General features: G+C 46.4%; 1 protein-coding gene across 4 annotated transcripts in view; it reads right to left on the reverse strand.

Moving 5' to 3' along the window:
• The window catches only part of Usp48 (ubiquitin specific peptidase 48), a 77,812-nt gene extending 66,144 nt beyond the window's left edge, over positions 1 to 11,668 (reverse strand). For all 4 annotated transcript variants that reach the window (XR_009058020.1, XR_009058021.1, XM_057785512.1 and 1 more), the window contains exon 1: positions 11,376 to 11,668. Coding sequence is in view for 2 of the 4 variants with exons in the window: in XM_057785512.1 (XP_057641495.1) it covers positions 11,376 to 11,509 (134 nt within the window). In the remaining 2 variants the exon portion in view is untranslated. The remainder of the gene's footprint in view (positions 1 to 11,375) is intronic.
• Positions 11,669 to 12,695: the final 1,027 nt, after the last annotated feature.

Below are 12,695 nucleotides of genomic sequence, written 5' to 3' on the forward strand. Positions count from 1 at the left end.
GTAGCTCAGCACAAGCACATTAACTCCGAGAAACCCAGTAACTCCACTCCAAGCAAAGAACAAACTGATCCACCCGACAGTCCCTTGCCCACCTGGACACTAGGAGGCAATATCACTTCTGCGTGTTCTGGTCAAAAGCACACAACTTTTGCCATGAGCAAATACCACAATCCCAATCTCAGAAACAAAAAAGGAAATGTCATGCATATAAACAATTTCAGATTAAGAGAAACTAGAAACATGGCTAAATGTAACAGGCTCGTGGGTCCTCCTTTCCTTTTAGAATATATCACCAGGACGTATGCGCAGATCTGTGAGCTTTGTCGCCAAGGCTTTGCTGACAGCAGAAGACTAGAACATACCTCCAGAAATGGTGGAGGGGCTTATGCCACTTGCTGCCACGTCTGAAAACTTGCCATGTAGCCTTGGCTGGCTGGCCTGAAACTTGTGGTAATCCACCTGCCTCTGCCTCCTGAATGCTGGGATTACATGTATACCACCTGGCTCCCATTTTTTTTTTAAATTAATTTATTCATTTGCAGGGAGGGCACATACCACACATGCATGCAGAGGTCAGAGAACAACTTCCCTTCCACCACATGGATCCCAGAAATGGAACTAAGGCTTAGCAGCAAGTGGCTTTACCTTCCGAGCCACCTTCATGGCTCTGTTCTCTTATACTCTCTGCAGTGGGACACACAATCTATACATGAAAGAAGTAACTTTCAAGGTGTTACAAATATACTGTCTTTCAAGGATGAGTCCCCTAACAGTTATCCAATCTCAAGTAGTAAATGAACTCAGCAGGTTGTGTGTATGGCGTGTGTGTTGTGTGTGTGTATAAAACAATAATTAAAGAAAGAGAGGTCAAGAAGTTGAGAGGAGTCAGGCCAGGCGGTGGTAGCGCATGGCTTTAATCCCAGCACTCAGGAAGCAGAGGCAGGAGGATCTCTGTGAGTTTCGAGGCCAGCCTGGTCTACAGAGCTGGTCCCAGGACAGCTAGGACTGTAAAACCTTGTCTCAAGGGAAAGGGGAAAAAAAAAAAAAAAAAAAAAAAGAGGAGTGGGGGAGCAAAGGGGTGCAAGGGGGGAAACATGGGACAGAAATTATGTAAGCAGTGATCACATATATGAAGGGGGGAAGGAGGGAGGGTGGGCAGGCAGACGGGATGGTAGTGCACACCTTTAATCCAGTACTCAGAAAGGCAAGTTCCAGACCAGCCAGAATGATGCAAATGTCTCAGAATGAACATCACATGGGCTAGAGGGATGGCTAAGTGGTTAAGAGCCCATGTTGTTCTTTCAGGGGACCCAGGTTCAATTCCCAGCATCCACAGCAGTTCACAACTGCCTGTAACTCCAAGATCTGGCACCCTCACACAAACATAAACATAGGCAAAACACCAATGCACACACACACACAAAAAAACAAACCCACCAATGCACATTATAAACAAATTAAGTAAGTAGATGAAACTTTAAAAACTAAAATATAAATGAACATCATGTGATTTGGTTGGGCAGACAGTTCTTTCAGAAAGCAGTTGCTGAGGATGACTCGGCACTTAAGGCTCCTGTCCCTGATGTAGGTTTCCCCACCATTTTCCATCCTCCACACATCGCCCACTTAACTGGCTCTATGGCTGGCTTCAAAGAATGGCTGTCTGTGACCTAAAAATTTCAGTAAAACTTACAAAAGTTAAGTAAGAGGTTTCGGTAATTTGTATTGTTTTTCCTTTGTAATTCTGCCCTCCTCCCCCCATCCTTAGAGACAATGTCTCACTGAGTAACCCTGGGTTGGCCTCAACTTCAGAGATTCTCCTGCCTCTGCCTCTGAGTTTTGGAATTAAAGGCACATACACCATCTCTGTAAATTAATTTTATTTTGTTGCCTTTGAGACAGAATCCCATGTAGTCCAGGCCAGCCTCAGCTCAGCACTCCTTAAACTGAGGTTCACCTAGACTCCTGATTCTCACGCTGGAATTACAGGTGTGTGTTAGTCATGCTTAGCTTCACATTCTTTCCTTTCTTTCTTCTCTCTCTCTCTCTCTCTCTCTCTCTCTCTCTCTTTTTCTCTCTTTCTTTCTTTATTGGTTTTCTGAGACAGGATTCCTCTGTAGTTTTGGAGCCTGTCCTGGAACTCGCTCTTTAAACCAGGCTGACCTCGAACTCAGAATCCACCAGCCTCTGCCTCCCCAAGTGCTGGGATGAAAGGCGTGCTTTTTTTTTTTTTTAAAAAAAAGATTTATTATATATATAGTGTTCTGCCTACATGTATGCCTACACACCAGAAAAGGGCACCAAATTTCATTATAGATGGCTGTGAGCCACCATGTAGTTGTTGGGAATTGAACTCAGGACCTCTCGAAGAGTAGCCAGTGCTCTTAATCACTGAGCCATCTCTCCATCTTTTTTATTATTATTATTAAAAAACAAAAACACTAAAAGGGGCTGGAGCAATGACTCAGCGGTTAAGATCACTGGCTGCTCTTTCAGGGGACCTGGGTTCAATTTCCAGCACCCACATTACAGTTCACAATTGTCCATAACTTCTGTTCCAGGGGATCCAACACCCTCACATAGACATATATGCAGGCAAAATGCCAATGCACATAAATTACAAATAAATTATTAAAAACAAACATTAAATGACAAAAAATTCTAGCCAGGTGTGGTGGCACATGCCATTAATTCCAGCAGTCTATGAGTTTGAGGCCAGTCTGGTCTACATAGTGAACTCTAGGACAGCCAGACTATACAGATGAAACCTTGTCTCAAAAACAACAAAAGCTCAAAGTTCTATCTTTTAAAAAAGTGAACAGTATTTATTTATTTATTTATTTATTTAGCTAAATAAATGAGCTTTATTGGGAGTTACAGTAATATGGGGAGAGTTGCTTATCACAGCACAGGGAACACAAAGGTAGTTGCAGTCCTCAAACTCAAAATGAGCTTATGAGTACTGGGCACCTGAAACATACTGCACACCTACAGGCACACCTACAGATTAAGGAACATCCTATATTGGTGGTCCAGTTTGACCAATCCTAAGCTGCATGATTTGTCTAAGTTTTGACATTTCAGTTAAACATACTGAATCCTGTCGGTTTCAGGGATCTTGATGTAAACTGATAATGCTCATTTGTTTCCCGGCCATCCAGACCTGAATAATCAGTGAACAGGTATTTTTCTTTTAAGCATATTCAAAAGTCAGAGGCTGAAGTGCTGTTAACAGCCCCCATATTTACCCATTCACCCCATCCAACAGAACACACATGGGATGCACCGCATTCTGCATTAAATCCAAACAAATTTAAAGAAGTAAAGTCAAGTTGGAGAGATGGCTCAGTGGTTAAGAGCCATCTTAACTGGCTGCTCCTCCAGAGGACCTGGGTTCAATTCACAGCACCCGCATGGCAGCTCACAGATGTCTCTAACATGGATTTGACACACTCACACACACATACCTTCACATGTAAGCAAAACACCAATGTAGCCGGGAGGTGGTGGTGCACGCCTTTAATCCCAGCACTCGGGAGGCAGAGGCAGGCGGATCTCTGTGAGTTCAAGGCCAGCCTGGTCTACAAGAGCTAGTTCCAGGACAGGAACCAAAAAACTACGGAGAAACCCTGTCTCAAAAATCAAAAAAAAAAAAAAAAAAAAATTATCGTAAGGTGGGCAGTTAGTATAGCAATACCTCAGATTAGGGAATTAGCTGTTTTATTACAGGACTGCTGAAACTGGTCGATCACTCTGGAGAAAAAGTTGTCTCAGCACTCAGGTGGTTGAAGAAGAGTTTCAAAATCAAACAGGAAATGCTCAGCTAAACAGTTGACTCACATTTGGGGAGGTTACACTATCACTTTTAATTAAGAACTTTTAGACTTTCTTGGCTAAGGAACTGATGTAAGTCAGCTAAGACAATCAAAGACCGCTGTGCTGGGTGCTCACTTGCAATCTCAGCCTTGAGCAGCTGAAGGGGTTGTTAAGCGTGAGACCAGACTGGACCCCAAAGCCAGTGCAGCTGGAAGAACTGAGGGACTGTAAAACTAAGCCTATGCACAAGCATTCAGAAGAGCACACACAGCCTCAAAAACACAATTATTTTTTGTTGTTTTGTTTTCTGAGCCAGTTATGACTGATATTCACTTTCGCCTAGATGGCCATGGACTATGGAACCTCTGGTTTTAGCCTCCCAAGTGCAGACATTAGCACGCCCACCTGAAACAGAACTCTTCAGCTAATTTCATTTCTTACAAAGCAAAGGGGGCTGGGCATAGGCAATATGCTTTGTTTGCTTGTGTGTGTGTTTGTTTTTCTAGACTAGGCTGGCCTCAAAATCAGAGATCCACCTGTTTCTTCCTCCCAAGTGCTGGAATTAGAGGTGTATGCCGCCACCACCACCCAGATTCAATTTTTTAATTTTGTGTATAGGTGCTATGAAGAGGACAATCTGCAAAGTCTGTTCCCTCCCTCTTCCACAATGTGAATCTCCAGCCTGGTCAGTCTTGGCATCAGGCATCTTTACTGGCTAAGCCATCTTATGTGCCCTTTATTCAGTTTTTTTCTTTTCAAGTTTTTAAGCTCATTTCCTGAGAGCTATAGAGCTTGGTGACAGCTATGGACGTGGCCCCAGGTTAAAAGCCCAGTGCTGGAGACATCTGTTTGGGCGGTTTATACAGAGTGATGCTGTCAGAAAAGTTTCATTTTACTATTAACAGATATGCTGGCAGCATTTGTCCTTCCAGACCTGTCACAATGTACCCCAGTAAAGGTAGGGGGTGTGATTGTGTATGAACAAATCCTGTCACTGCAGCAAAGTAACGAGGCCTAGAGATTCATAAATTCTAGCAGACACAGAGATGAACTAAAAATGACAGAAGAGAGAGATACCTTAGGTGAAAGACAAAGTCCCAATCATTAAAAATGGCTCAGAACAGGCATGACGAACTGATAAGCACGAAACTTCAGAAAAACAAGTGCTATGTTAACAGGGGATGCAGTGCGCTGTAGCAGAAACCTCACCAGAGAGTACAGTATTACCTGCTGGGAGTCTCCAAGGGCTGGTAGAATGGATTCCCTGCAGGAAGACAGGCGAGCATCCAGGGAGAGAACAGCAAGTGGAAGGATAAGGCTACGAAACCAGGCTAGGAAAGTCAACCAGCACACCAGAGGGTCTGGTTAAAAAGTGGAAAAGCTAAAGAGGTCGTGGAGTAGTCAGGAGCTGAAGACACCCGCCTTTAATCCCAGCATTTGGGAAGTAAAGGCAGGCTGGTCTACACACTGAGTTCCAGGACAGCCAAAGCTACAGAGAAACCGTTTGTCTCTATTTTAAAAAAACAACCAAGAACAAAAAAAAAAAAAAAAAAAAACGAAAACAAACAAACAGGAGACCATGGAGAAGAAGTCAGACCTAATCCAACAGTAACAAGTAGCCACAAAAAGCCTTTCCGCAGAAAAAGAATCTGTACTGTAGAGGTCATCTAACTGCTTCTCCATCAAGGTGCTTACCAGACTCAGCTCAAGTGTCTCTAAGTTTTCTGTGCACCTTGTACATGCAGGAGCCCTTGTAACTGAGTTACAGGTGCCTATGAGCCGCCATGTGGGTGGCTGAGAACCGAAGTGAACCCAGGTCCTCTGCAAGAGCAGTCAGTGCTCTTCAGCACTGAGTCATCTCCCCAGCCCAAGAACTCTCCTTTACCGGTGGTTTTGCAAGACAAGCTTTCTGGCTCTCTGAGCATAGGCTACTCTTCCAAAGGTTTCAGAACATCTCTATTTACCTTTCATCTGAGAGTCAAGCTGCTTAAAACACTTGACAGCATTAAAGCAGGAACTTTGATTTAAAGCTTTCAACTCCTTGGAACAATTTAGAAAGAAAAATTCCTCATGGCAAATGAACTACTAAATCAGTAATCAGACCATTGGGACAAAGAAGTCAGCTCACTGTGGCAGCAGTGTCAAAGGCTGCCGTACAGGGACCTCCTCCAGGCCTGAAGCGGCCATTCCTGGTACCATAAGGGATTCAAATTAAAAACAAAACAAAACAAACAAACAAACAAACAAAAAAACTAAGCTAAGCTGCTTACCTACCCTTGCTTGCCAAATAAAGAAACAGAAAATAAAAATAAGAGTTGAGGCTCAGTGGTAGAACCTATGCTGATTGGTACAGCTGAGGCCTAAACAGAACAGAGACCATCCAGGGCCTTCTGTCACCAGGCTGCATGCTGCATCTTCACAGATCTCTGTTTCCCACGAGAGAAAAAATGGTTCTGTCAAGACAGGTATTTTGAGATGCCCAGTAGTGGGTTTCTCCACCAATGCAGTAAGTCAGATCAGGCCGAAATAATAAGACCAGGTTTAATCTGAGCAAAGCTGGGGGAATAGGAGAAAAATCACATGGCAGCTCTAGGGACCAGAGCTCTGTAGGCGTGATCATGAAGGATGATGTAGGCTCTGGGGGAGAAGCCAACCCTTGGTGGGTCTAGGCGGGGTTTGTGATGCCAATTTTGGGGTAGAGGGACCAGCTGGAGATTCCCAACAACAGGGTCTCACTCTGCTGGCCTGAGCAACCCTACAAAGACCTTACTGATCTTGATGTATAACAATCTGTGCTTGGATTACAGACAACTTGTTTTTACGGTGGGGATAGAACACAGGGCTCCTGCATGCTAGGCAAACACTCTACCAACTGAACCTCCATCTCCAGTCTCAACTTTGTTAAAGAGTGTACTTAGAGGGCTGGAGAGATGGCCTGGCCATTAAAGGCTATGGTCAACCAAAAAATATAAGAATGTACTTTGCCAGTGGTGGTATCATATGCCTTTAATAGAAGCACTCAGGAGACAGAAGCAAGTGGATCTCTGAGTTAGAGGCCGGTCTACAGAGTAAATTCAGGGCTACAGAGAAGTGGGGGGGGGGGCAGAGCAAGGTAATAAGGTATAATTCCAGCTCCAAAGAAGGCTGAAGCAGGAAGCTTGCAAGGTCAAGCTGGGCTACACAATGAGTCATTATCTCAAGAAAACCTAAACTCCCCATGAGGAGCTGTGTGTCTTGTCCCTTAGAGCCTGGAAGGACTAAAGTCTCTAAGAGTAGACAGGTTAGATAGACAGGCAACATTCAAGCAGGACAAGACACTGGCTTTGCAGCACAAAGCCTCCTAAACCAGTAATAGTGTGGCACAGTGATGGCTGTGAACTCAAGGGCCAGGCTGATCTACACATCAAGGTCCAAGATGGACAGGGATACACTGTGAGAAGTTTATACCTAAGCAGGCTGTGAGGATCACTAAATTCAAGGACAGTTTGAGCTAAGGTCTGAAACCAAAACAAAAGAGGTGAGTGCCTTTAATCCCAGTATTCAGGAGGCAGAGGCAGGCAGATCTCAGTGAATTCGAGGCCAGCCTCATCTACAGAGTTCCAGAACAGCTAAGATTATCAGAGAAACCCTGTCTTGGCTCAGTGGAAGATCCCAGAGCCCACACAATGGCTGGAGAACAAACTCAGCTGTTCTCAGACCTTCGCTCCACTCACCCACCCCAAGAGGAGTCTTGAGGACTTAGTGCCATTGTTCTTACCCTGTGATTTTTTTTTTCAAAGCAGTTTCAAAAATACAAACAGTCCTAGAGGCAGGGCATGCTAACACACGCCTTTACTCCTGGGAGGCAGAAGCAGAGGCAGGAAAATGGAAAGATGGATCTCTGAATTCTAGGCTTGCTTGGTCTAGGTAGTGAGACCCTGTCTCAAAACAAGCAAAAAAACAAACAAACAACAACAAAAAAAAAAAAACAGGGGGTTGGGAGGTGGAGGAATGTAAAGATGCCTTATATACAACAACCCCTGGGTATGAGTCCCAGCACCTCACAGATAGGATGCAAACTTGGGTGGTGGACGGAGGAGAAATTGAAGGCCATCCTTGCCCACACAGAATCAGAGACCAACATTAGCTATGAGACTCGGTCTCCAAAACAAAACCCTAAAATAATTTCTGTAAAGAAAATATATGAGTTGGGCAGTGGTGTAGCATGCCTGTAATCTCAGCACTCAAGGTCAGTCTGATCTACAGAGATAGTTCCTGGACAGCCAGGGCTACACAAGGAAATCATATCTCAAAAAAACAAAACCAAGCTAGGCAGTGGTGGTGCATGCCTTTAATGCTAACACTTGGAAGACAGAAGCAGATGGATCTTTGGAGTTGAGTCTATACAGTGAGTTCCAGGACAAGCTCCAAAGCTACAAAGAAACCCTGTCTCAAAAAACCAAAATATAAAAAAAAAAAATAAATAAAAAATAAAAAACATGATAAAACCACAAAAAAAGGGACAAATGTAAAAACTGTGAAGAAACTGGGATCTTCATACACTGCCTGTGAAACACTAAGAAAAAAGTATTTTCTCAAAATGTGAAGACAGTTGCCACCCGACCCAACAATCCCCTCCCCACTCAGAGCAAACACGTGCACTCCTGTGACCAGGAGAGCAGTTTACGACTGGCAAAAAGAAATAATCTACAGGTCCATCAAACTGAAAAATGTTGCTGGGCATGGTGGCAAATGCCTTTGATCCCAGGGCCTAAAAGGCAGAGGCAGGGATTACACAGTCAGACCTTATCTTAAAAACAAAAAATAGAAAAAAGCTGGGTGTGGTTGCATGAACCTTTATTTCCAGCACTCCGGAGGTAGAGGCAGGAGGGCTTCTGTGAGCTGAAGGTCAGTCTGGTTGACAAAGTTCCAGTACAGCCAGAACTGTTACACCACAGAGAAACCTACCCACCCCCAGAAGGAAGGAAAAAAACAGAAATAAAAGGAAGGAAATAAAATGGCCAATACGACCTGAAAGGGGATTCCTTTGCAGCAGAGTTTGCTATCATTTGCAGGGTTCAGGCAGGAGGCAATCAACAGACACTAGACACTACATCACTTCACACCCACTGTGAAAGCTGGGAGTGTCATTCATGTAACTCTTGAACAAGGCTCTGGGTTAGAGCTGCAGCACCAACAGAATGGCACATGCCTATAGTCCATCACACTCATAATTTCATATTACTTCCTAGCAGGACTGTAAATCTCAGGTAAGCATGTACAGGGTCCGCACGCGCGTGCGCGCACACACACACACCCCAGCCTGGACAGCCTAGTGAGACTTTTTCTTAAGGATAAAGAGGAACTACAAAAGGGATGGTTCGGTAGTTAAGGGTTTGGTTCTCAGCACCCATACAGTAATTGAAAACCCTTTTTAAAACCAGGCCTGATGCCATGCACTTTTAATCGCAGTACTTGGTATAATGGATTAAGTAAAATGCTGCGGATCCCCGAGTGGCTGCAGTGGCAGAAACGCTGCAGGTCCCTGAGCAGTGGCAGTGGGTCCCGAAAGCAGCCAGTCCCAGGCAGGGAAGGCTGCAGCAGGCCACGAGAAGAGACAGACAGATGGGCAAGCAACAACAAGACCACAACACAGGTCTCCGAAGGTAGCTGGTCCCGGGCAGGGAGCCACAGGGCAGGTGAGAGCCAGAGACATGGATAGGCATGCCATGCAGAGTGAGGCTGGATATTTATTTAGTGGGTTATGGAGGGGAAAGGAGAGAACGGGAGAAGAATAAAGGGGGGGTAAGAGGGGGAGAAGTGGGGAAAGGCAGAAGCTGCCTCTTAGGGAGAGGGAAAAGGAAGGACGCAGGCTGCAAGCATGAAGATCTGCCTGCCTCAGTAGATGGGGAGGGAGTGGGCGGGGCTTGTTCTCTTAAAGGGACAGGACAGATCTGTCTGAGCTACAGAGTGAGTTTTAGGGCAGCCAGAACTACACAGAAATTCTTTTTAAAAAAACAAAAGAACGAAAACAAACTAAAAGAAACCCAAAACCTTTTTTATTCCAGTTCCAGGGGATAGAATGTCCCATTCTGACCTCCATGCTTATCAGACACATTGATGTTGCACACAGGTGGTACACACACAGGTGGTGCAGAGTTGGTGTATACATATGTGTACACACACACAAGCAAAACACTTATATGCAAGAAACAAAAATATTTTCTCAAAAAATCCTAAAACATACAAAGTCTCCAGCCCTACAAAAAGAAATAGGAAGCCAGACTGTGATGGCACACGTCTTTAATCCCAGCACTTGGGAGGCAGAGGCAGGCGGATCTGTGAGTTCGTAGCCAACCTGGTCTACAAGAGCTAATTCCAGGACAGGTTCCACACCTACAGAGAAACCTTGTCTCAAAAAGAAAAAAAAAGGAAAAAAAAATACCTTGGATACAATGGACTCTACTAAGATTTCCTACAACTTTCAAAAAGGATTGTTTTCAAGTTTAAGTGTATGTGTGCTGATGCGCTGGTATCCATAGTATTAAGCTTGCTTTGCATACCCTGGAGCTGGAGTTACAAGTGGTTATAAACCACTTGATGATGTGGGTGCTGGGAAAATTTAGTTATCCCCCAGGCCCAGATTGGACTCTTTATTTTATCCCCAATACCGAGAAATTGAACCAAGTACCTCAAGCATACAAAACAGCCACTCTACCCCCAAGCTAACCCTCCAACACTGTAATGTACACTTCAAATGAGTACCCCAGAAAAACTGTTTGAATTCCATACTGCACAGACTGATGTCATTCCAGAACTTTGAGAGGAGTCCAAGCTGTACTTATGAACAGATAGCTACCTGGAGATCAGAACGATGCCCCTACTTTACGTATATCTCAACTGAGGCAGCTCCGAGGCCATAAACTAAGGCTTTCGCATCTTCCGGACCTCCCTAAGCAACGGAGCTACTGAGCATGCCCAGCTCAAGACTAGCACAATCATTTCGATTCAACACACCAGACCAGATTGCAAGGTGGGAAAGAGAAAAATCACTCCAAGCCGATGGACTCAACGTAAACGAAGAGGGTCGAGAAAAAGAAGACCAAGCAAATTTGAGTTGCACCACTCAAATTCTTATTCTAAGTGGTGTGGAGTTCGGGTGCCCAAAAGAAATAGGTACCAGATCAAAGAGAGAGCCGGCCAATGAGACTGGGGAGCCGATGACGTAGGTTAACCAAGTGTTTTTTTTCTAAAGCTGCTCTCTGCAAACTGATACTTAGGGTATCAGGCCTTCTCGGTGTGCAGTGACAGGAGACATAAACGTGACAAAGTTCGCTGCCGGCAAGTTCCTCTTTTACACATGGAAAAAGGCACAGTTGGGGCCAACACCGGCCAACCCTCCGGTGTTTACTAAGCCCTATCTCCAACCATCTCCACCGCCATCTTCTGGATGAGAGCCCAGCAGCCGCATCACTCCGGAGGCTGCGTAGCTCGGGGTGTGCAAACCGAGAGGCGAGGCACCTGCACCGTGCACCTCCGTGGCCCGTCACCCACTCCGCCTCGGCGCGTGGGGGCCTCACCTGCACACGCCTCGGATACAGGGCTCCAGCCAGATGCGGTAGGCGGTCTCGATGTGCTCCTGCGACACCTCCTCGGGCCTCACCGTCTCCGCCCAGCGCCAGGCCGCCTTCTCCAGCTGCAGCCGGGGAGCCATGGCCTTGATCGAAAAAGCGCTTGCCGAGGCAGGCGGCCGCCGGCGCCTCCTCCGCCTCCGCCCTAACGGGCTCCGGCACCTGCCAGCCGAAAGAACCGAGTGCTTCCCTCAGCCGGAGGACCAGTCAATCACCTGCGCGCGCGCCACAGCCGCCGCGCCCGCCCGCCCGCCCGCCCGCGCCCAGTCTGCACGACCAGCCGCAAAGCACCGCCGCCGATACCCGACAGCCCCCGCGCCGAAGGACGTTGGAGGTGTACGCCCAGCCAGCGTCTGCTCATGCGTGCTCCCAGCGGGCCCCGCGCCGCAAGCACCTATAAAACGACGGGCAGACAACAGCAAAGAAGCTGCCCAAAGGCAGTTTGCCACGTCCTCTCCGCCATCGTGAAGGCTATCGCGCCTCAGCCTCCGTCCGCTACTCGAACGAGTGGGCGCCCGTCCTTGTTCTACATATTTCCCCTATTATTGTGACAAAGTCACCCGAAAGAGTACTCAACGCAGACCATAGGGCCGCCGGGACTGTGGGGTGGGACCTGTTAACAGTAGAAACCGGGTCAGCCAGAGACTCCAGAGTCGGCTCCCTGGAGGATGATTTAACTTGAGTCTGGGCGGATTCCGACTTCTTTCCCGAGCCCTTTGACGTCACGGGGCGTTATGTACTGTGCCGGTGCTGGAACGGAACTACATTTCCCAGCTTGCACCGCGGTCTGCCACTCGTGGAGTGCGAGGCATGCTGCGATTTGTAGTCTTAGAAGTGGGAAGTTCAGTCTTTGAGTTGCAGAGTGTTGACGCGCACGCGCAGGTCTCTGGCGGGTATTTCTTTACTGTAAACTGTCTTCTAACTTAGACGTCTATACTTTGACCTCTTAATTGTTTATGGAGGCTACACCCTAGCTCCCGGCTGTGAAACAGTGTCCTTTTTGTAACTCCTTCCCTTTGAACCTAAGGGCTAAAACCTTCGCAGTGTTTTGTGACTGAACGGAGCACTTCCTACAAAAGAGAGGACGTAGCCGGGCGGTGGTGGCGCACGCCTTTAATCCCAGCACTTGGGAAACAGAGGCAGGCGGATCTCTGTGAGTTCGAGACCAGCCTGGTCTACAAGAGCTAGTTCCAGGACAGGCTCCAAAAAACCACAGAGAAACCCTGTCTCGAGAAAGAAAGAAAAAAAAAAAAAAGAGAGGACGTTCTG

The sequence above is a fragment of the Chionomys nivalis genome, chromosome 11, assembly GCF_950005125.1.
Source record: "Chionomys nivalis chromosome 11, mChiNiv1.1, whole genome shotgun sequence".
Lineage (NCBI taxonomy): Eukaryota > Metazoa > Chordata > Mammalia > Rodentia > Cricetidae > Chionomys > Chionomys nivalis.